General features: G+C 39.9%; 1 protein-coding gene across 5 annotated transcripts in view; it reads right to left on the reverse strand.

Annotated features, from left to right (window-relative positions):
- Nucleotides 1-21,192, reverse strand: part of LOC127440710 (adhesion G protein-coupled receptor L2-like) — a 176,845-nt gene that overhangs the window by 39,711 nt on the left and 115,942 nt on the right. For all 5 annotated transcript variants that reach the window (XM_051697455.1, XM_051697456.1, XM_051697457.1 and 2 more), the window contains 4 exons: nucleotides 15,406-15,589; nucleotides 7,173-7,295; nucleotides 4,134-4,339; nucleotides 3,329-3,502 (listed from right to left, as the gene is read on the reverse strand). In XM_051697455.1, the coding sequence (XP_051553415.1) occupies nucleotides 3,329-3,502; nucleotides 4,134-4,339; nucleotides 7,173-7,295; nucleotides 15,406-15,589 (687 nt within the window). The remainder of the gene's footprint in view (nucleotides 1-3,328; nucleotides 3,503-4,133; nucleotides 4,340-7,172; nucleotides 7,296-15,405; nucleotides 15,590-21,192) is intronic.

Raw genomic sequence — 21,192 nt, forward strand, 5'->3', positions numbered from 1 at the left:
TGGGCGCGCTCGTTCATAAGGTGCGCCGTCAAGGAGACTTGAGTCCAACTCCAAACCGAGAAAAGAGATGCTCTGAACCGGGAGGAGCTTGCTCTTTTCCCAGCTGACCCGAAGCCCTAGTCGGCTGAGGTGTGAGAGCACCAGGTCCCTGTGTGCGCATAACCCGTCTCGAGAGTGAGCTAGGATTAGCCAGTCGTCGAGATAGTTGAGAATGCGAATGCCCACCTCCCTTAACGGGGCAAGGGCAGCCTCTGCGATCTTCGTAAAGACGCGAGGAGACAGGGACAGGCCGAAAGGGAGGACTTGTACCGATACGCCTGACCCTCAAACGCAAACCGCAGGAAGGGTCTGTGTCGAGGAAGGATCGAGACGTGAAAGTACGCATCCTTCGGGTCTACCGCCGCGAACCAATCTTGATGCCGGACGCTCGCTAGAATGCGTCTTTGCGTCAGCATCTTGAACAGGAGTCTGTGTAAGGCCCGGTTCAGTACTCGCAGGTCCAAGATTGGCCGCAACCCACCGCCTTTTTTCGGTACAATGAAGTAGGGGCTGTAAAACCCCCTCTTCATCTCGGCTGGAGGGACAGGTTCTATCGCGTCCTTCCGTAGGAGGGTAGCGATCTCCGCGCAAGGTAGCAGCGTTTCCATCTTTCACCAAGGTGAAGTGGACACCGCTGGACCTGGGCGGATGCCCAGCGAAGTGAATCGTGCAGCCGAGTCGGACGGTCCGGACCAGCCCTCGCGACGGACTGGAAAGCGCAAGCCATGCACCCGAGTTCCGCGCAAGGGGGACCAAAGGGACAACGTCATCGGATGTACCGGCGGGTGGGGCCTCGCGGCGGGGCGGAGCCTGAGGTGCCACACCCCATCGTGGCCGTGCTGAGTCAGAGGACATCGAAGCACTTACCTGGCTCCTTGTGACCACCCCCGGAACAGCCTGGGACGGGGGAGGAAGAGGCCTGTCCTCATGACCCGTGGAGACTGTCACATCGGGGGCAGATTTGTGCCACAGCTGGGCGCTCAGGGCGGGAGACCGCCGCTGGAGCGCCAACCTGCCAAATGGAGTGGTGGACGGTGGTCGTGATGCCAGCCGTACACACCGAATATGTGACCCAGGGAACAAGGAAACCACTCTTGCGGAGCTCTTGAGTACTGCAGCCACTTGGGCATGCAGCGCAATTAAATGCAAAAGGTAACAAAAAGAAGATCTGCTTACCAGCTCCAGAGCAGCGGGTTTCGTTGTCCCTGGGTCGCCCGTCTCAGGGGCGCTTCGAAGACCTCCGTGGGTTCTTCGGTGCCGGCTGTGAGACGGGTGGCGTCGGCTTCCTGCGGTGGGCTCCACGCCGGGGCCGGGCCGGAGGGGCGGGCTGCGGCGGAGCCGGTGCAGTCACCGCAGGGGGACGCCCTCGGCGATGAGTAGATGGGGGGATCTTGAGCCACGCCGGGGCAGGACAAGCCGGCTAGCACCCATCTACTGCTCTACCATCGAGAACTGCTGGGCAAAGTCCTCGACAGTGTCGCCGAATAGGCCCGCCTGGAAAATGGGGGCAGCAAGGGATCGTGTCCTGTTGGCCTCACCCATCTTGACCAGGCTGAGCCAAAGGTGGCGCTCCTGGACCACTAGTGTGGCCATCGTCCGCCCGGGAGACCGTGCCGTGACCTCCGTCGCTCGGAGAGCGAGGTCGGTCGTCGAGCGCAGTTCCTGCATCAATCCCGGGGCGGAACTACCCTCGTGCAGTTCCTTTAGCGCCTTGGCAGACTTGCAGGAGAGCCATGGCGTGCAGGGCGGAGGCGGCTTGTCCAGCAGCGCCGTAGGCTTCGACCGTCAGAGACAACGTAAACCTACAGGCCTTGGACGGGGCTTTGGGCACCCACGCCAGGTGGCGGCGCTCTGCGGGCATAGGTGCACCGCGAGCGCCTTTATCCACCGGGGGATTGCCGAATAACCCTTGGCCGCCCCACCATCGAGGGTAGTGAGAGCGGGGAAGCTGAAAAGATCGGGACCGGGCAGTAAAAGGTGCCTCCCGCGATCTTGTCAGCTCTTCATGCACTTCCGGGAAGAAAGGAACGGGGCGGGGCGTGGCTTTGAGCGGCGCCGCGAGCCCAGGAACCAATCACAGAGCCGCGAGGGTTCAGGGAAGAGCGGTGAAATCCACTCTAACCGACGCTCGCGGCTGTCCGGGAAAGCATGTCGTCATCTCCGCGTCAGCCTGTGACTGGGCGATCGACCCCGAAGGGAGGAGCCCAGCCGAGGCTTCCGACTGGACGAGCCCGCTCTCCGATGCTGCGCTCGAGAGCTCATCACTTTCGCGGGCTCCGAATAAGAGGTCGAACTCGCCGTGAGACGAGCCGGCGGACTCACCCGGAAGCCCGATCGGGGCAGACGAGCGTGCTGGGGGATGGGAGTTCCGCGGGGGGATACCCGGCGGAGGCGGTCCCATTGGGGTCCCCAAATCGCCCCCAGTGCTAGCCGCGCTGGCCTCAAACCCGTGGGTAAAAGGACCGAGGCGGGAGCCTCTGGGGTGGCTCGCTTCCTTACGAAGGCGAGCCGCGACCGCAACGTTGCCATGGACACATTCTCGCAATGAGAATGTGACCATCCACGAACGCTGTCTCCGCGTGAGCAGTGCCCAGACACGAAAGACAGTGATCGTGACCGTTAGAAGGCGAGAGATAACGAGCACAACCAGGAATAACACACAATCGGAAAAGCATCTTTAAAAAGACGCGTCTTTAAAAAGACGTTCCGTGTGTGCGCTCTTTTAGAGAAATATATACTCTTTTAGAGGGGGAAAAATGCTCTTTCAGAAAATATACTCTCTAGTTTTTCTGCCGAAGCGCCCAGGGGCGTTCTCTGCAGTGCACCAGTGCAGAGGAGGGAGAAGCCGCTGAAATGCGCCGTCAGATCCAGCAGGTGAATGAACAGTAGTATTCAGCTCAATGAGCATGACCGTTCGGCTCCGAAGAGAAAATCTGAATGAGTGGTTGCATACCAGCTCCTTTTATACCCGTATGTTCGGGGGAGTGGCATGCAAATACCACTCGCCAATTTTCATTGGCCTTTTATCAAAGACCAGAGGTGTCTCGGGCTCCCAAGAGTGACCCCTAGTGTCACTACATCGACACCAACGTCGAGTGAGTGACAGATAGGGAACTGAAATTTTGGTATTGTGACAACCGTAATCATATGAGCAGCATACAGAAAGAAGGAATTGGTTATTAAAGATCAGCTGGTGACTTGTTATCACATAACTAAGCCATGTTGATGTCTTCTACCGTCCCTTCACAGGACAGGTCACCTAAGGGAACCCACAGCGACTGATACTCACCGCATGTTCTCGATGGGCCATGAGAATGGCGAAGTTGGTCAAGTGACTGCAGGAACAGGTGGTGTGAGTCTTGTTCGTTGCTAGGAGCTTGCAGCCTTGTGTTGACCAGTATCCCATCATGCTCCGTTCTGAGTAGTTCCAGAAGGAGCAGTTTGGGTTGAAGTAATTCTCAGTCTGATAAATAGATAAGACACAAATCCTCATCAGTCAGTGCAACTATAACAACGGCAATATTTTGTTCTTTGAACCTTTAATAGTACAGGTAAAACGTGTTTTACCCAAGTAGTGATTCTGGATCAATCCCCTTTGCTGTCCCTAGAACAACATTTCTATGATACAATCCTAACCCTAACCCTGAACACTACCCCTAATTTCAGAGGGCATAGCTTGGTTGCATATTCAAAATAACATGTACCGTATTTTAGATTTTATCAAGGTTATCATACCGCACTAATATTGCTAGGACTTTTGCTGCAGAAATTTGCACAATATACAGTACTTCCCCTTTATACTTTGAAGTATACAGACTAACCTTGCATTGGCCATTATGTTTCTTTTAGCACCTATTTCATAGAAATGTATAAAAACAGGCAGTACGAACAAACTTACGAACACCTTTTACGAAAAGGTTTGTGTAGCTCAACTGGTAGAGCACAGCACACGCAATGCCATGGCCATGGGTTTGATTCCAAAAGAACGTACATTCTGATAAAATGTATACCTTGAACTGTAAACTACTTTGGATAAAAGTGTAAATGCATAAATGTAAAGAAAAGTGTTGGTTTTTGAACATCCAAGTTCTTACATCCAGATGCTCGAGGGTGAACACGACGGGCTCCGTCACAAACACGCGGCTGGACTCTTTGTTGATGGAGGCGGAGAGGATGTGGGAGTTTACAGTGAGGGTGTGGTTTCTGACTCCGTCCTCACCCATCAGCCTCACTGTGGCGTTCTCCATACTGAGGAAGTTCCCTAGGTGCTTATAAAGAACGAAAACCAACTTGGCAACACCTTGATTAAATAGAAAACAAGAGAAGAGCGTTTAAACTGGCTGAATTTCGAAAGAAAAACAAATAGATAAGTTCTACTGAAATTATCTTTTTGCAAACAATTTAGGATTTCCCTCCAAAATATTTACATTTCAGTTCACTTGAACTTCATAAATACATATTTGTAGGAAACTGGCAAACGTTCAGTTTACTTGATCCCAAGGTTTGAGCCTTTTCCCCATATTGTGTTCCAATATGTGTCAGGCACAATTCATAAGACAACGCAAGTACGCAATGTGTTCCCAGCATTGCCACAAGGGGCGCTAGGGTGGATCTTAGCACAAACTGTCTTCTACGATCAGTTTTCGGTAAAACTACAGTTGTTGGATCAATAGTTTGAAGAGAATCATGCTGAGCATGTATGCTACCGTTAAAGTTGATATAAATAGCTAGCTATCTGATCAATAATACATTTAGTTTAAGATGCAGTTTAAAGTTTCAGCTTAAAGGAATATTTTGGGTTCAATACCCAAAGTTAAGCTCAATCGACAGCATTTGTGGCATAATGTTGATTACCAAAAATAATTTTTTTTGACTCGTCCCTCCTTTAAAAAAAAGAAGCAAAAATGGAGGTTTCAGTGAGGCACTTTGAATAGAAGTGAAGGGGGCCAATTTTTGGAGGGTTTAAAGTCAGAAATGTGAAGCTTACAATTTTACAAAAGTACTTGCATTAATTCTTCTGTTAAAACTCATGTATTATTTGAGCTGTAAAGTTGTTTAAATCATAATTTGTCCAATTGTTTAAGGGTTTGTTGACATTACATTGTCATGGCAACACTGAAAAGGTTAGTAAGTGATTTTATCCCACTAAAATCATGTTTACACGTATATTGTTTATGTCTCGTGGCTATACTTTTGAAAAAGTGAGTATTTTAACGTTTAAAAATTGTCCCTATTCACTTCTATTGTAAGTGCCTCCCTGTAACCCAGATTTTTGCTTTTTTAAAGAAAAGGAGGGACGAGTCAAAATAAATGTTTGTGGTAATCAATATTATGCCACAAATGCTGTCGACTGAGCTTAACTTGTATTGAACCCGGAACATTCCTTTAAAACTTGATGGTAACGCTTATCGCCACCTTGAGTACTAAGGTTTGTTACAGGTGTTATGGATCTTCTGGGGATCGTGTTAACTGGGGATGTGCGTGTGCATGTTAATAATTTTACTTGCCCTTTCAGCAGATTCGTTCAATGTAAATTGCCAAGGAGCAAAGAAAAGACGTTTTTCACATTTAAAAAAATGTTAGCATCATTATTAACCTGCTTTGTTTATTTGATGTCTGTTCTATTGAATTTGACACAGTTTAAGAGCGATTTTAACGGTTTCACAGGGTAACATGGTTGCCCTTGTTAACGTGGGACATTGGTTTGAATGGGAACTGGCGATTACACTTGTCAGAGCAGTAAATCACAAGTGGAATTATTTTATTTGCACCATTAAAGCATCATAGGCTGAAATGTGTCAATAATAGGCCTATACTATTAAATTACTTATATTTATTAAAAATGATAATTGTTCTCATTTAATTAAAAGGCCCGTTGGTCTAGCAGTGTCGTGTCCGCTGACCATACATATTGACCTGGGTTCAAATCTCCTGTGAGCATCTGCATTTTTATTTAAATTGTTATAACAGCATCCTTTCCTTATGTACATGACAATGTTGTATGTTTATAACTACCAATGACCTGCCAAAAGATGATCTTTCAGAATTTTTTTTTTTCTTTCTTTCTTTTTTTTTTTTTTTGTGGAGAGCAATTACAAAGTCAAATTGACCAATGGGTGAGAATAAATGAGAATAAACTCTGAGAAAGCATGAGAAAGTTCTTCAGAAACTTAATGATTCTGTTTGATTGGCTTTAAGATTGTTTCAGTCTTAAACTGGTTTGACAATTTTAAAAAGCCTCTTAACTATGTATGGACAATGTAGTTCATATTTGTTTTCTCAGTATTCAACCATTCTCAGAAAATTCAATAGATTATACTGTAATTACTGGCTGTCAGATTCAGTTACAATTTGGATTTATTTATTTAAAACAATATAATAAATTGTTTGTGTGTGTATATATGTGTTTTACAATTTTTTTTTTATTATATCTGTTAAAAATACATCAAAATCTGCAGTAAAGCTACAAATGTGCTCTGTTTGCCTTGGATTTGAACACAGGTCGCCGTATGCACTGCCACAACAACTTACCACTGAACCAGCATCCCAGCTCTAATTAACCTGTCACTTTGTTGATTTTCAGGTTAATCAAGTTATTATTCATTATAAAGAAATAAAAGCAACTGAAAGTATATTATTGACACATATCAGCCTTGTGATTTACTGCTCTGACAAGTGTAATCGCCAGTTCCCATTCAAACCAATGTCCCACGTTGACATGGTCAACCATGTTACCCTGTGAAACCGTTGAAATTGCTCTTAAACTGTGTCAAATTCATTAGAACTGACATCAATGAAACAACTCGGTTTAATAATGATATCAGCATTTTTTATAATGTGCAAAACGTCTTTTCTTTGCTCTTTGTAAATTCACATTGAACGAATCTGCTGATAAGGTAAGTAAAATTATTCACATCCCCAGTTAACATGATCCCCAATTGATCCATAACACCGGCACAATATTTAAAACAGTAAATATTTACAACAGAAAAACACGCTTACAATGCGTTCGCCAAACATTCACGTCCAAGTTCTTGCAAAGAGTTTGTTTCTGTTATTTGTCATGGTACACCTTGCTCAACGTTTTCAAAAATCATTGAGTTCATCCAAGCTGTAAGCACTCATCCACTCACCGTTTTTACTGTTTAGTTTGACAGTGTTTGCTGACAGTTGAATCGTTGCTCCTCTCTTGCTGGTTTGTGGAAATCTAAAGTCCTGAATTTGTCCATCGGTGCTCAACACGTACACATCCAACACTGCGTGAGGAGAAACAGACATACATGGATTCCTATGAGCACTGGTGAAGATACTTTGGGATTCTTTTTATTGTTTTATTCTTTTTGATTTTTAGACAGTAGCACAAAGCATACTTCCCAAGTCCACTGATCACTGCTAATCTTTTATTGTGTAGTTACAGCAGAGTGATACTGAAAAAAAATAGTCAATCTCTACCAATGCTGATGTTGATCACATTTCTTTCAGAGTAAGGCCATTTTAATAACAACCCTGGACATTATTGACCTCTGTTTCCGACAAAGCTCAAGAAAATAATTATCATGCCTCTATTCACTGCTACGTGCATGGCGAAACGATACAGAACTTCGACCAATCAACTGAGAATCAGATATAGAGAAAAAAATAACCGTCTGCCGCAATATGAATGTCAAATATGCCCGAGATCAAAACTATCACTGGGTTTTTACTCGGCTTCTCCCAGTGGGTTGAAATAACTCAGAGCTGATCTGGGTTGAAAACGGCCCGCGCTGTCTTTGATGTGTGAAATTACCATAGGGTCAGGAGGATGCCGGTATCAATGCAACCACCTCCTCTCCGCTCAAACACACTCTGCCATTCCCTTTCCTCTGACAGACAGAAATAAAGCACCATCTACTACGTTCTCTACCTCTCTCTCCATTTCATTAAGTCAATACGTGGTAAACACTGTTGAGCAGGAGCTAATTTAATTAAAACGAGAGATTGTGTGTGTAAAAGAGAGCGAATCAAGAAGAAAGCAAGAGAACTGTGTCAAAGTTTTTTAATGGGCCTCAGGGCACAACCAGCACACTCTCTGCAAAGCTGCATTCATACCGCATCGTACAATTTTCAAATAAAAGGGCAGAGAATAAAAAAATAAAAATAAAAATATAAATTGAGGAGGCTATTGAGATGAGCACAGCAAAATATTCTCTCATTTAAGTCAGGAATGCTTTCTCATTAACAATGACTGCTGTTCTCATATTTCAGAAAAATACCACAGCAAATATGTAAATAAATAAAGTTAACCTTTGATTTAACAACAAACACTGGCTACTTCATCACCTTACAGTTCTAGGCTTGACCAAAAATAATAATTAAACAAACAAGAAACTAATATACTTTTGCAGTGGGTTAGAAATAAAGCAATTATTCATGCAAAAAAATGTTTTAAATAAAAAATGACTTAATGTCTTCAACAGAACACAAAATGTTTAAAAGGATTTCCAAGCAGCTTTTTCCCCCCATACATTGAAAGTGTATGGGGACTGGGGCTTTAACGCTCCAAAGTTGAGAAAAAAGCTCAATATTAGTAATCCATATGACTTGTATGCTATATAAGTCTTCTGAAGCCATAAGACAGCTTTCTGTGAGGAACAGAACAAAATTTAAGTCGTCATTCGCTAAAATCTTACTTGCAATGTGTATATTTAAATATGCAAAGATGCGTTGTTCCAGCTTTAATGTAATTGGAATGTCAACCGAAACAATATTTGAAATAACTTTGTCAAACACGTTTTGAAGCAAACGTATTGGAACGTAAGTGAATGATTACAGAATTTTTCATTTTGCGTAAGCTATTCCTTTAACCAAAATATCTCAAAACTCTCAAAAGAAGCAAGTAAAGACACTGACTACCATACCTGGAGTCGCAAGTTCGAATCCAGGGTGTGCTGAGTGACTCCAGTCAGGCTTCCTAAGCAACCAATTGGCCCGGTTGCTAGGGTGGGTAGAGTCACGTTGGGTTAACCTCCTCGTGGTTGCTATAATGTGGTTCTCGTTCTCGGTGGGGCGCGTGGTGAGTTTTGCGTGGATGCTGCGAAGAATAGCGTAAGCCTCCACACGCGCTAGGTCTCCACGGTAATGCGCTCAACAAACCACGTAATAAGATGCGTGGATTGACGGTCTCAGACACGGAGGCAACTGAGATTCGTTCTCCACCACCCGGATTGAGGCGAGTCACTACGCCACCACGAGGACCTACAGCGCATTGGGAATTGGGCATTCCAAATTGGGGAGAAAAAGGGAGAAATCTCCATAAAAAAAATTAAAAAATAAAAACTCTCAAAAGATATGACTGAGAAACTAAAAAAAAAAAAACAGGTGCACTAGTTCAGTGCAAGTTTAAGCAGAATTTCCATGCAGCTGACTTGAAAATCAAGGGGGAGGAAAAGCATTGAGCCAAGGTTAAAGGGAAAACCATGGCAACCCGTAGGCCTTTGCAGAGAAATGACAGTCGAGTGCACAAAGCTGACTTATATGAATGAGATCACATTACTAATAAACTCTGCAGGCAGGGCCCTGGGCTGGATTCCATCTATGTGAACGGTGAAATCAAGGCTGCTGCATGCTGAGACCAGAGCTAAATCTATTCAGTTTCAAATCCCACCTCTCACTCTGTCTCAATATTTTCACCAGCAGTGACTGCATTCATGAATAATGACAAAAAGAACAATATCTACCTACTTGGATGCACTCAAGGAGACAGCTTTACCTAAATCGCACTGTAATGCACAAAATCCACAAAACACAGTGAGACTGTGACATTTTGACTATGTTATGGATTCCCCTTCTGATGCCTATACACAATTCCTTTATGGATTCATTGATTTATCAACCACTGTAGTTTTTAAACATTGATTACAAGCAGGTGCAAAGCCATACATTTCAAGCAACAAGCAATGTGTCTGTCTACACTGCAATTGAACATGCTGCATGACGAAACACGATCACAGCAAAGCAGAATACATTTTATGCTTAGTAAACAGCTTTGTGAAATAGAATTAGGAGTAATGAGATAATCTTATTGGTCATCGCAACTGGTTAAAACTTGCTTGACGCTTTTCTTGCGTTGCAAGGACACTGGTTCGACCCACCATTGTATTTATACACCAAACTTAACCTTAAACTTCTGCTATTTGTACACAGTGCAGCTGATCCCAAGAATGGCTATTTAAATTCCTTTTAACTCACTAAATTAAACTTGCTTACATTAGACTTGTCATCATTACTGCAAGACTTCTATAAATGTCTGCATTAAAATGTTTAAAAAGTTAACCTGAAACAACATTCACAACTTATATTGCTTCCTTAATATGATGTATTGGACCATGAAAGGTAGGTGTTCCACACCAGAATTTGCAGCCAATACACTCTTTGGTTGAAACTTTAGCTGCCTTGGTTACTTCAGCTGATAAGGTAACTAAACTCAGAGGCGTAGCAAGTTATTACATTGTTATAAAAAAACAATTACAGATACATTATTTTTTCTTAGGAATAACATGCCAGAAGCATGCACAATAAGACAAGGAATGTTTATTTAGAAAGTAAATAGAGTCAAACTTGATTTCATATTTACTTTAATCACAGTCCTTTCCACTTTATCAGTTTACCATCAGATACAATGGAGTGATCCAATAGCTGAACTCAAGTTCAGATAAAGTCTCCCCTATTAAAAGAAAACAAATTACATAGGGAATCTAAACTGGTGGCCTTTCAAGTTTCATGGAAAGGTTTCTGTCTAAGTGCAGGTGTGTGCCGACTCCAGCCAGAATGCCATACCTTTTCTTTTTAACACAACAAATGCATTCTTGTTCAATATCCACCAGACTGAGCAGCTACGGAGTCTCACACATGTCCTCTGTGTTTAGCATAACGTCAATCATCATCAGATAGATTACTTTATTGGAAAATATTAGCTGTCTATCCATCAATCCAACTGCTATGATGCAAACTATTCTAATGAAAGACTAGTACTTTTATTGCCAGTAAGGCAGGCAGGCCTAAACAAACTAATCTCATTGTCTAGGACACCAAAAACGTTTAAGGTGTCTTAGTTACTCAAAAACACTTGAGCAGTTCCAGTCAGGTATCAGCTTAATATTAGATATGAAGCAACACTAATTACATAAGTCAACTGTTGTTCATTGAGCGTGACAACTTTCTTCATGAAATAAATAGATTGACAGCTTTTGACACCATTTATCACAACATCATTGTAGGAGGAATCTTGCAAACTTTGGTACATAGGTTCATTCGTGATGACACTTTAAGCCCAAATTATACTTCGGCGTTCGCGTACAGGACGTGTGACGGAATTCTCGTCATCAGCAGAGTGCTCGAGCACTGAACATGTGCCTGGAATTATTTGCACTAATTAGTGGGTCCAAAAGGTGGCAACACTCACATTTGAGCCGTTGTTGTCATGAAGATGCACTAGAACAAGATGTAATCACTGGTAAACAACAGGAGATGCAGGTAAAACGTCAACAGTGGATGTGCATGTCAAGAGCGTGTGTGTGAGGAAGTCTGGAAATACCTGCATTTGTATAGCTGGAGTTTGAAGGACTATAATGATATCTTTATAGGTCTAAACTCCTGAAGAGAAATAGTCCGGTGTCTCGTACAGTCGTAGCACGTATGCGCACCATCAAATAAAGTATATTTTGATAGGCTCGCGTTCGCCTACAAGCAGACGCTGAGCGTTCATGTCAAAATCGAAGTATACTTTTGGCTTTACTGATCTTTACAATTTCGCTTTCAAAGATGAAGATCTAATCTGAGAATGCAAAAATCACGCATGGTGTTCCACAGGGTTCTGTCTTTCTGTCTGACCTTTTCCATTTTCCCTGTACACTCTACCACATTGTAACATTATTTGCCATTATTCGCTGATTTTGCAGGGCAAGATATGGAGAATTCTCAGCTTGTGGATGGTTAGAAAAATGTTAAAGCTAGGTTAGAAGACAGGTGGATTGCTACATGCTGGCTGAAATGAATCCAACAAATGCGACCTGAGATTTGGCTCATTTTCTGCAAACTCTTGCACAGACTGACATTCCAGAATTTTCCTGAACCCTTTTTTCTCCCCTGGCTAGTAGATTCTTGTAACTGAGGTTATAGACATCACAATAAGAGCAATGATTTCTTGAGTCAATATCAAGTCTGCCGGGAAAGGCTCCGTAAATGAAGCTGTGAGAGGTTGCAGCGTGTAGGGTTGCTCTTTGCTTCTCATTCCACGGACTGACAGGGAAAGTTGATATCTGTAGAAATGACTGGACATGTGTGCTAGTGGAAGCAGCATTACCCACATTTTAAAGATTCTGCAAAATGTAACATTTCGATCTACCAAGACCAGCACTGTTTTGACTTTTCAAAGAGACAGGTGCTACCTTCATTCCAGGTTTGCTTGGTCATAAAAACACCTGATGCAACATGAGCAATACATTATTCATTAAACCAGCACTAACCTACAACCCCAATTCTGAAAAAGTTGGGACAGTATGAAAAATACTAATAAAAACAAAAAGTAGTGATTTGTAAAGTATTTTCACCCTCATCTATATTGAAAGCACCACAACTACACATAATATGATGTTTTACCTTGTGAATTTTATTGTTTTTTGAAAATGTACAGTAATTTCAAAGCAGATGAATGCAACATGCTCCAAAAAAGTTGAGATGGGGCAGTTTAAGACTAATAACAATTTGACAAGTTGAAATAACAAAGAGGTGTTAAACAGGTGAGGCAATTGTGTCATAGTACTGTATACTGTATAAGGAGCCTCCAAAAACAGCCTAGTCATCAAGAGCAAGGATCGTTCAAGACTTGTCAATTTGCCAACAGATGCTTCAGAAAATAATCCAGCACTTTGAGAACAATGTTCCCCAAAGACAAATGGGAAGGATTTTGGGCATTTCACCCTCTACAGTGCACAATATAATTAAAAGATTCAAGGAATCTGGTCAAATCTCGGTGCGTAAAGGGCAAAACGAAAACCACTTCTGAATGCGCATGATCTCTGATCCCTCAGACATCACTGTCTTATAAAACATCATTCATCTGTAATGGATATCATGAACATGGACTTGGGATAACTTTAGTAAACCTTTGTTAGTCAACACCACTTGCTGTTGCATCCACAGATGCAAGTTAAGACTTTACTATGCAAAGCAGAAGCCTTACATCAACACTGTCGAGAAGCGCTGTCGACTTCCGACTGGGCTCGGTCTCATCTTAGATGGAAAGTAGAACAGTGGAACTGTGGTTTTTGGTCCAAAGAGTCCACATTTCAAAAAGTTTTTGAAAAGCACAGCCGTCGTGTTATCCGGGCCAAAGAGGAAAAGGACCATCCAAGCTGTTATTAGCATCAAGCCCGTGTCTGTATGGGCCAGGGGTGTGTCAGTGCCCATGGCATGGGTAACTCGCACATCTGTGAGAACACTATGAAAGCAGACAGATATGTACAAATTTTGGAGCAACATATACTGCCATCTAGCACCGTCTTTTCCAGGGATGTCCCTGCATTTTCCAGCAGGACAACTTCAAACAACATACTGCCCAGATTACAAGTGCATGGCTGTGTAAGCAGAGAGTGTGGGTGCTAGACTAGCCTGCCTGCAGTCCTGACCTCTCTCCAATTGAGAATGTGTGGCACATTATTAAGCGCATTAGATGACAATGAAGACCCCATACAACTGTGCAGCTAAAGACTTACATAATGGATGAATGGGGGAAAATTCCACTTTCTAAACTTAACAAACTTGAGTCTTCAGTGCCCAAATGCTTAATAAGTGTTATTAGAAGAAATGGTGATGTTTCACAGTGGTAAACACTCGACTGTCCCAACTTTTTTGGAGCGTGTTGCAATCATCTGATTTGAAATTACTGTACATAAATTCTTTTTTTAAATGAAATTAACAGGGTAAAACATTATATAATGTGTGGTTGTAGTGCTTTCAATATAGCAAATGGTGATTATAATTTACAAATGACTCATTTTTGTTTTTATTAGCATTTTTCATACTGTCCCAACTTTTTTGGAATTGGGGTTGTACTTTATCTAAGCATGTACCATGTTTAAAGAGAGCTTCTTATGAAACAACTATGGTCTGATAAAATGCTTTTAACAAGCCAAGAACATCTACTGATTGAATAATATATTGTTACAGTTCCCCAGCTGTGGAGTGCTACGAAAAGAAGATGCACTACCAATATTCAAATCCAGTATAAAAAAAAAATCCTGTTCAGTCGAGCATAGTTTAAATCCATACACAAACACAAGGGTACATGAGGCAGAGTTTTGCTCAATTGAGGCTTCTATAGCAAGAGCTGCTTAAGCTGCTCTGTTTGATTTCCATACTGTGTAATGTGCATGACTGATTAATTAATAATCTATCTCCCTCTACACTTTTCTTACCTTTCCTCTGATTCCAACTTGCAGTCCCTGCTCCAAATACTACTCCAAATACATTTCAGAAATTAACAAAAAATACTGCCTCCGAAAAGTTCTAACTTTACCATTGCTCTCCTGAAATCAGTCCAACATGTCTGAGATACTTGCAGTTTACTGTTAGAATTCTTTAAACTAAAACAGACCCAGAAATATTGAACAACCCAGTGTTTTAGGTGAACTAGTAAGATGGACTCCACTGAATGTCCTTTAATGGACCTTTTTTAGGGCAGAAGCCACATTAAATTTTACAAAAATTAAAAGAAGTCTGTGAGGGATAGAAGTATTGTCAGATCAATTGACTGTGTTGTACACCTTGAAGTTGATCATTCAGCTAACAAAATATAGAAAATGTCTTTTCAAAGAAATTTCTGTGGATAAAAAACATGGGTTGCGAAAATGAAATGTGACCTTAGACAGTTCAACCAGACTCGTGTTCCTTTGCATCAAATTAAATATGCCATCTTCTCTAAGGTTTTGGAAACCTGTTTGATAAGAGTCATTATTTTAGCAATTTAATTTGGTGGTGTTAGTGCCAACTTTATAGTTTAGCTTTAAAGTTTAGCTTTTTGTGAACCAAAAACTTGCAAAGTTAAAATGTAATATAGAAGTGGCAAGGCTCTGTACTGTATGAAATCGTTGGAAACACTAGCGCCTTCTCCAAACTACAATAAAGTTTGGACTCCCTCAGACAAACTGTGAAGGTTAACTTCACTCCCTATTCCAGACACACTAGCCAAATCTAATTCCTTCCGATTAGGTTTTCATAAACAGCCATTACTCCTGGTACAGTGTCATTAAGCAGCGGTCCTGCCAGGTGGCTTAAACTAAAACCTCATCAGATGTTTCTATAGTTGCCTGCTCAGATTAAATGACTCACTGATGTTCTCAGCTGGCACTCTGACGACGGCAGGCTCAATCAGGTTGTCTGCAAGGACAAAGGCTCCTTCCTCCAGGGTATCAAGTAACATGGTGGCGGCGTGTGTTTGCTCTGTGGAATTCATGTCCTCCCAGGATTTAAGGGCTTCTGGCCTCAGGAGGTTGTCAACCGTGTCCACAATGGCCTGTAACCATGGAAACAATAGAAATGACAGGCAGTTTATATTTTTCCCTCTCATTCCTTGGAAGAAAGGACTCAGCACATGGAGCACACAGGGGACAACAGAAGCAAATGAGACTTGTGAAAGCAAGAACAACTATAATGGGAAATGCAACAGTTTTTGGATATGTAAAAGAAGTGTAATCAGTGCAAAACTTATTGCTTGACTTCACGACTCGACAGTAAATTTGTTGCGTGTTTTTATGCCACCTTTGTCATTAGAGATCACAGGGATTTTAAATACAAACTCCGAGATTCCAAAATAAAGAACTCATGTACTTTTCTTGTACTGTATTTAGTTTATTTACTTTCAATCTCGAAATTTAACAACAATGTTCCTTGATGTTTGTCAATGTTAACGAAGACGAGACGGAAAAGACACATCATTGTAATAATTAAATGAATACACACTGATTATTTCCAAACTACTGTTTCTTTATAGCACCTTTATTCTAAAGATCAATTATCCCTGATTATGATTTCCTTCCACAAAAGCTGGACATAAAAGTCCACTTGGGTATTCACGCACAAATTCAAACCCACTGCAGCTGCCCACTGCTTCGAGGACGCACATGCTACACAATGCACAATTGCCATATTAAATTTCCTCTGGGGATCAATAAAGTATACCTTCCTATCTGTAACAAGATCTAACAATTACATTGTAAAAAAAAATCTTCCCATAAAGAAAAAAGCGCTATCAGAGTGGAAGCTGCTTGCAGAATACAGATGGGAACTTCTAATTTGTATCCAAGAGGAATTGTTTCATTTCCTAAGGCCCTGACCAGGATTTAATTGAATTAAAGAATCCCAAGGCGACTACAGCACTGCAGTGCTCTTGAGTGTAGAGGATGATTTTAACAGTGTCAATCCACAGACATTTTCAGAGAGGCAAGTACGGTAGCAAGGAGAAGAAATGGCGACTATTATTTTGTATTTAAAATATTTTGGGCCTTATTCATGAAACACAAGCTGAACAAATTTGTGTGCAAATTGTTTGCAAAAACGTTCCCAGGTAAATTGTCATGTTTAATTGAAATGCAACAATTTTTAACAATAATTATTTTACCAGCAATTACTTATATTTATTTTGCTCATATTTTACAAATAGTGCCCTTTGATTTTTCAGTTCTCACGAAAGCTTTACAAGGAATTGTTGTAAATTTAAAATGTTTCATTTAAAATTGCAAGTTGAAACTTAAACTTAAAATGTATCTTTTATAATGTATTCATTTTTAACATTTTAAACTTACAATATTTTCAATTTAGTTTTATAAAAACTTTAAACTTAAAATATTTAATTTATAATAATACATTAACATATTAATAATACATTTAATATACTTCATAAAAAGGTACAAAGAATTTACCATTTTAAACTTAAAATATTTTCAACCAAATAAAAAAAAACTTAAAATATTAAAATAACAATACTAAATTAAAATATTAATATTTAATAAAAAATATTTTAAAAACTGATTTTAAAAAAAATACATGATTTAACATTTCAAACTTAATTAATAAAACTAATCTTGTGCATATTGTCACATTCATTGTTACACGTTTTTAATTTTAAAAATGTATCTTGTAAACTTCAAAAAACTATATACTTTTTAATTGTTTAATTAAGTGAAATTGTAATTTCAACTTAAAATTGATCTCTTTAAAAATAAACATTTTTTCAATGAGTTTTAACTTGAAAATGTATCTTTAAAAAAAATTATTTACAATTTAAATTTTCTAATAATTTATAAAAAACAATCTTGTGTAAACTGTCACATTTGTATTGCTGCATTGGAAATTAATAAATGTAAACTTTACAAAGTAAAAAAACAAAACCTTGAAACATTTAAAACAACAGCTTTCATTTAAAAGAAAGTTTTAACTTACTGTAATATTTAAAATTTAAACTTAAAATGAACAGTGAACAGAAATTGATCCTTTTAAAATATGAAAAACAATTTAAGCGTACCTCTAGCTCTGATAAACTAAGTGGCTTACATGAGCCCATGCGCTCCATTCAGCAAACAAACATTTGTATAAAGCCCGATTTTCAGTGTGCAAAACCGCTTACGCTTCTCATAGATTTTATGTCAGATTACGAGAACTCTTTTGAACTCTTGATCTCTCACGATCAAAATACATCAGCACTGCACTTTATTAATCTTATTCTCTCACACTGAACTGTCATAAATTATATTCTCTTAACAACACACTGGCAACTGACTATCAACCGACAGCCTGAATGTCAATACAGTACAATACAACCTACTGTATATTTTATATATACTATATATACTATTTTTATTGTATAATGTGTATTCTATATTGTTTGTATTGTACAATGTTCATTGTATGTTATTATTTGTATATTGTGTTGTGTGTAATTATGTGTATATTAGATTTTAAATTGTGTTGTGTAAATCTGATGTTTATTGTAAATTGGTATATGTCCCATCACTGTTACGACTACTATGTTGCTCGGAACTGCACCCAAGAATTTCACAAACTATTGCAGTTGTGTATATGATTGTGTGACAATAAAAGTGATTTGATTTGATTTGAGAATGATTCAATGGATGGCGATGATTAAACGCACTGACAAAACACGTTGCAGCATCAATCTTTCAACCTGAATCTCTCCACTTGAAAAAGGGTCGAGATGACAGGAGTGATGGAGAAGTGTAGCGGTTAAGATGCTGGGCTGATAATACAAATGTCGCTGATCGGGTCCCAGACGGGGCGACCCGTGAACTGTTGAGTTTCTGAGAGGATCCTATTACCACAGAGCCCTTGAGTGAGACACTTAACCCAAGATTACTCCAGTGAGGCTGCCTCTGCAATTAGTGTACAGTAAGTTACTTCAGACTCAAAGCATCTGCTAAACCACAAGTAGAGTCGCAGCTGGATGGCTGTTGATTGAGTACTGTGTGGGCTGTCTGAAGAACAAGTGACCTGGTGGGCTGTAAGGATTCCTCTCAGACCTGTCGCTATACTGAAGGACAACCGCCACATGAGCTGCCACCAATTATAAAGACCTCACCATTATAACAAGACAGACTCAAAAATTAGTCTGGCCTCAGTGGTGAGCCCTCTTTGCAGTTGCAATTGTGGAGAATTTTCAAAGATGGAATTCACGATTATTGAAAAGCGCATGCTGATGCTGTTGTTTTTTTTTTATTTTTTATTTTTTTTTTTTTTGCACATGCTGTCTGCATTGTTTTAGAATCTTATTTGCTTAAATAATTATGCAAATCAGATAATGGTGCAAAATACAAAAAGGGCTGAATGCAATCTGCACAGCAAAATTCCCAATCTTACGGGTCGGTTCTGAGTGGTAGGTTGGGGAAAATACAGCAGACTATAGCAATTTGTGATCCCGTACTGTGACAGTATCTCTTCACTGCGACCTAGACAACTGAATAAGCTCTTTAAAAAAATCGAAAGAGCACTGAACTGCACATTTGGATGTATTCCTGGTTCTAATACCTTTCTCCATCATTTAATTAATTACTGCTGCCATGATTGCAAGAAAATGTACATAATGTATACGTTATGTGGGTGGTAATAGCACAACGTTAATTGCACCAGGTAAATAGTGCTAAGTTTTGTGAATAAGGAGCTACAGAGTTGAAGAAATAGAAATAAGAAATAAACCTTGTGTAAACTGTCAGCTTTACGCTGAGCTAAAATGCTATTTCTAGCTATTTCATGCACATTTCCAGGCACGATCATATTTTTTTTATCAAGAAAATTCATGTTGGACCATAATTTCTTTTTTTCTCAAATAACCGCACTGTACAATTGTGGTGAGAAGAATATCATCTCTGAATGCTATTCTAAGATGCAGGTTGGCACTGTTTTGGCGGCACGAAGGGGACCTACACAAAATTAGGCAGGTGGTTTTAATGTTGTGGCTGATCGGTGTATATACTATATACCCTAATTTACATTGAAATGAGGTGTGTTTGCACTGAAAAGAATGACATTGACTCAGTTTAAATGCTCATGGTGCAGTGCTATTTCAGCGCATTTAGCAGCTGGTTAAACTGGATTGCGAGTGATTAGTAAAAAAGATACAGGTTTTTGCTCTAAAATATTGCATGCACAAGTGAGTTCGCCCCTCAGTCTCTAATATCGTTAAGTGTGGGAAAACAGTACTGGAAGCAAGTTTTCTAATGTTTTCATCTGGGTGAAGGTCAGGGAACTCTCAATCAAACTAGATTTATGCATTTATGAAGATGATGAAAACTGGTGCTTTATGCATTCTTAATTTGCAGCTTGTTTGTTGAGATTCAGACAGTTTTATGAAACAGAGATTTAGATTACATGCATTGAATTTATAACACAAAATCAGCCTGCTTGCCCAATTTGTCTTAGCAGGCAAAAGAAAACTGCTTTACCACATTAATAAATCTAAATAGTCACAGAGAGGCTTCAAGTGGGTTCAACTTATCACCACCCCCTTTCAAAATGTATACCTTATAACAGTAATAGTTAATTTTTGTCTTTAGTTTTTATTCACAAACAAACCCACACATGCATCATGATCAATTACAATCTAAAACACCTCAAAGATCCATTAGCACCCAACCTGTTATCTTAGATGCAATTTTGAATAGTGCAGAATCAAAGCATATTTTCTAAAGCATTTTAACCCATCAGAGCGCAGGTCAAGAGCATGTTTTATATGTTTCTTCATTTGGCAGACGGTTTTATATGTTTCTTCATTTATATGAGGTTAAAGTATATACTGAAACCCTAATAAGTTGGCTTTACTCAGTTGATGGAGTAGATTTGTTCCCTCAATTGAATTGAGTAATAGCATTTCCAAAACTTGTGTAATTAAGTTTACTCAACTTGATATTCTTATAGAATAAACAGCTATTTAAGTTAAGGTAACTAGATGCAAGTAGACTCAACTCAGATTTGTTATTTAAAAACTGTTGTTTCTACTTAATTTTAGTTGAATTGACTCAAATTTAGATCACAATAACACAGCACAAAAAAGATTATAACCGATTATAAGTCAATCAATCAATAAATGTAATTCTCCATTGAAATGCATATAGTTGCACATGCACAACTGACATAGTGTAACAGGGTCCAGTTTAGGGTCACTCTAAGGGATCACACGAAACAACTATTTGCAATAAAACAACATAAATAATACTACAAAAGAGCTAAAATCTCTAAGGATTCTTAATAACAACTATTTAAATGCCCCCATAAGTTCTCTTTGACCAAGGAAACAATTAAATAATTCAATCGGAAGGTAATCATGGGTATTGCACAAATCCTCAATTTGTACTCAATCGTTTGAGTTATTAACACTTAAAGTCTATAGATTTTTAAGATAAATAAGTTCAGGGAACTTAAACATTTGAGTCATGAGCCCAAAAATTGACATTTCAAGTCATGTTTCATTTTTCCAGTAATGACAACATTAGGGTTTACAGTGTACATTTTGAAGTTCATTTTATTACTGTGAATGTTCCTTGGGAATCGAACCCTATAACTAGAAAAATGTATATTCATTACAGAAAATTCCTTTCAGACTTCGTTAAT

This window comes from Myxocyprinus asiaticus, chromosome 5 (assembly GCF_019703515.2).
Source record: "Myxocyprinus asiaticus isolate MX2 ecotype Aquarium Trade chromosome 5, UBuf_Myxa_2, whole genome shotgun sequence".
Classification (NCBI taxonomy): domain Eukaryota; kingdom Metazoa; phylum Chordata; class Actinopteri; order Cypriniformes; family Catostomidae; genus Myxocyprinus; species Myxocyprinus asiaticus.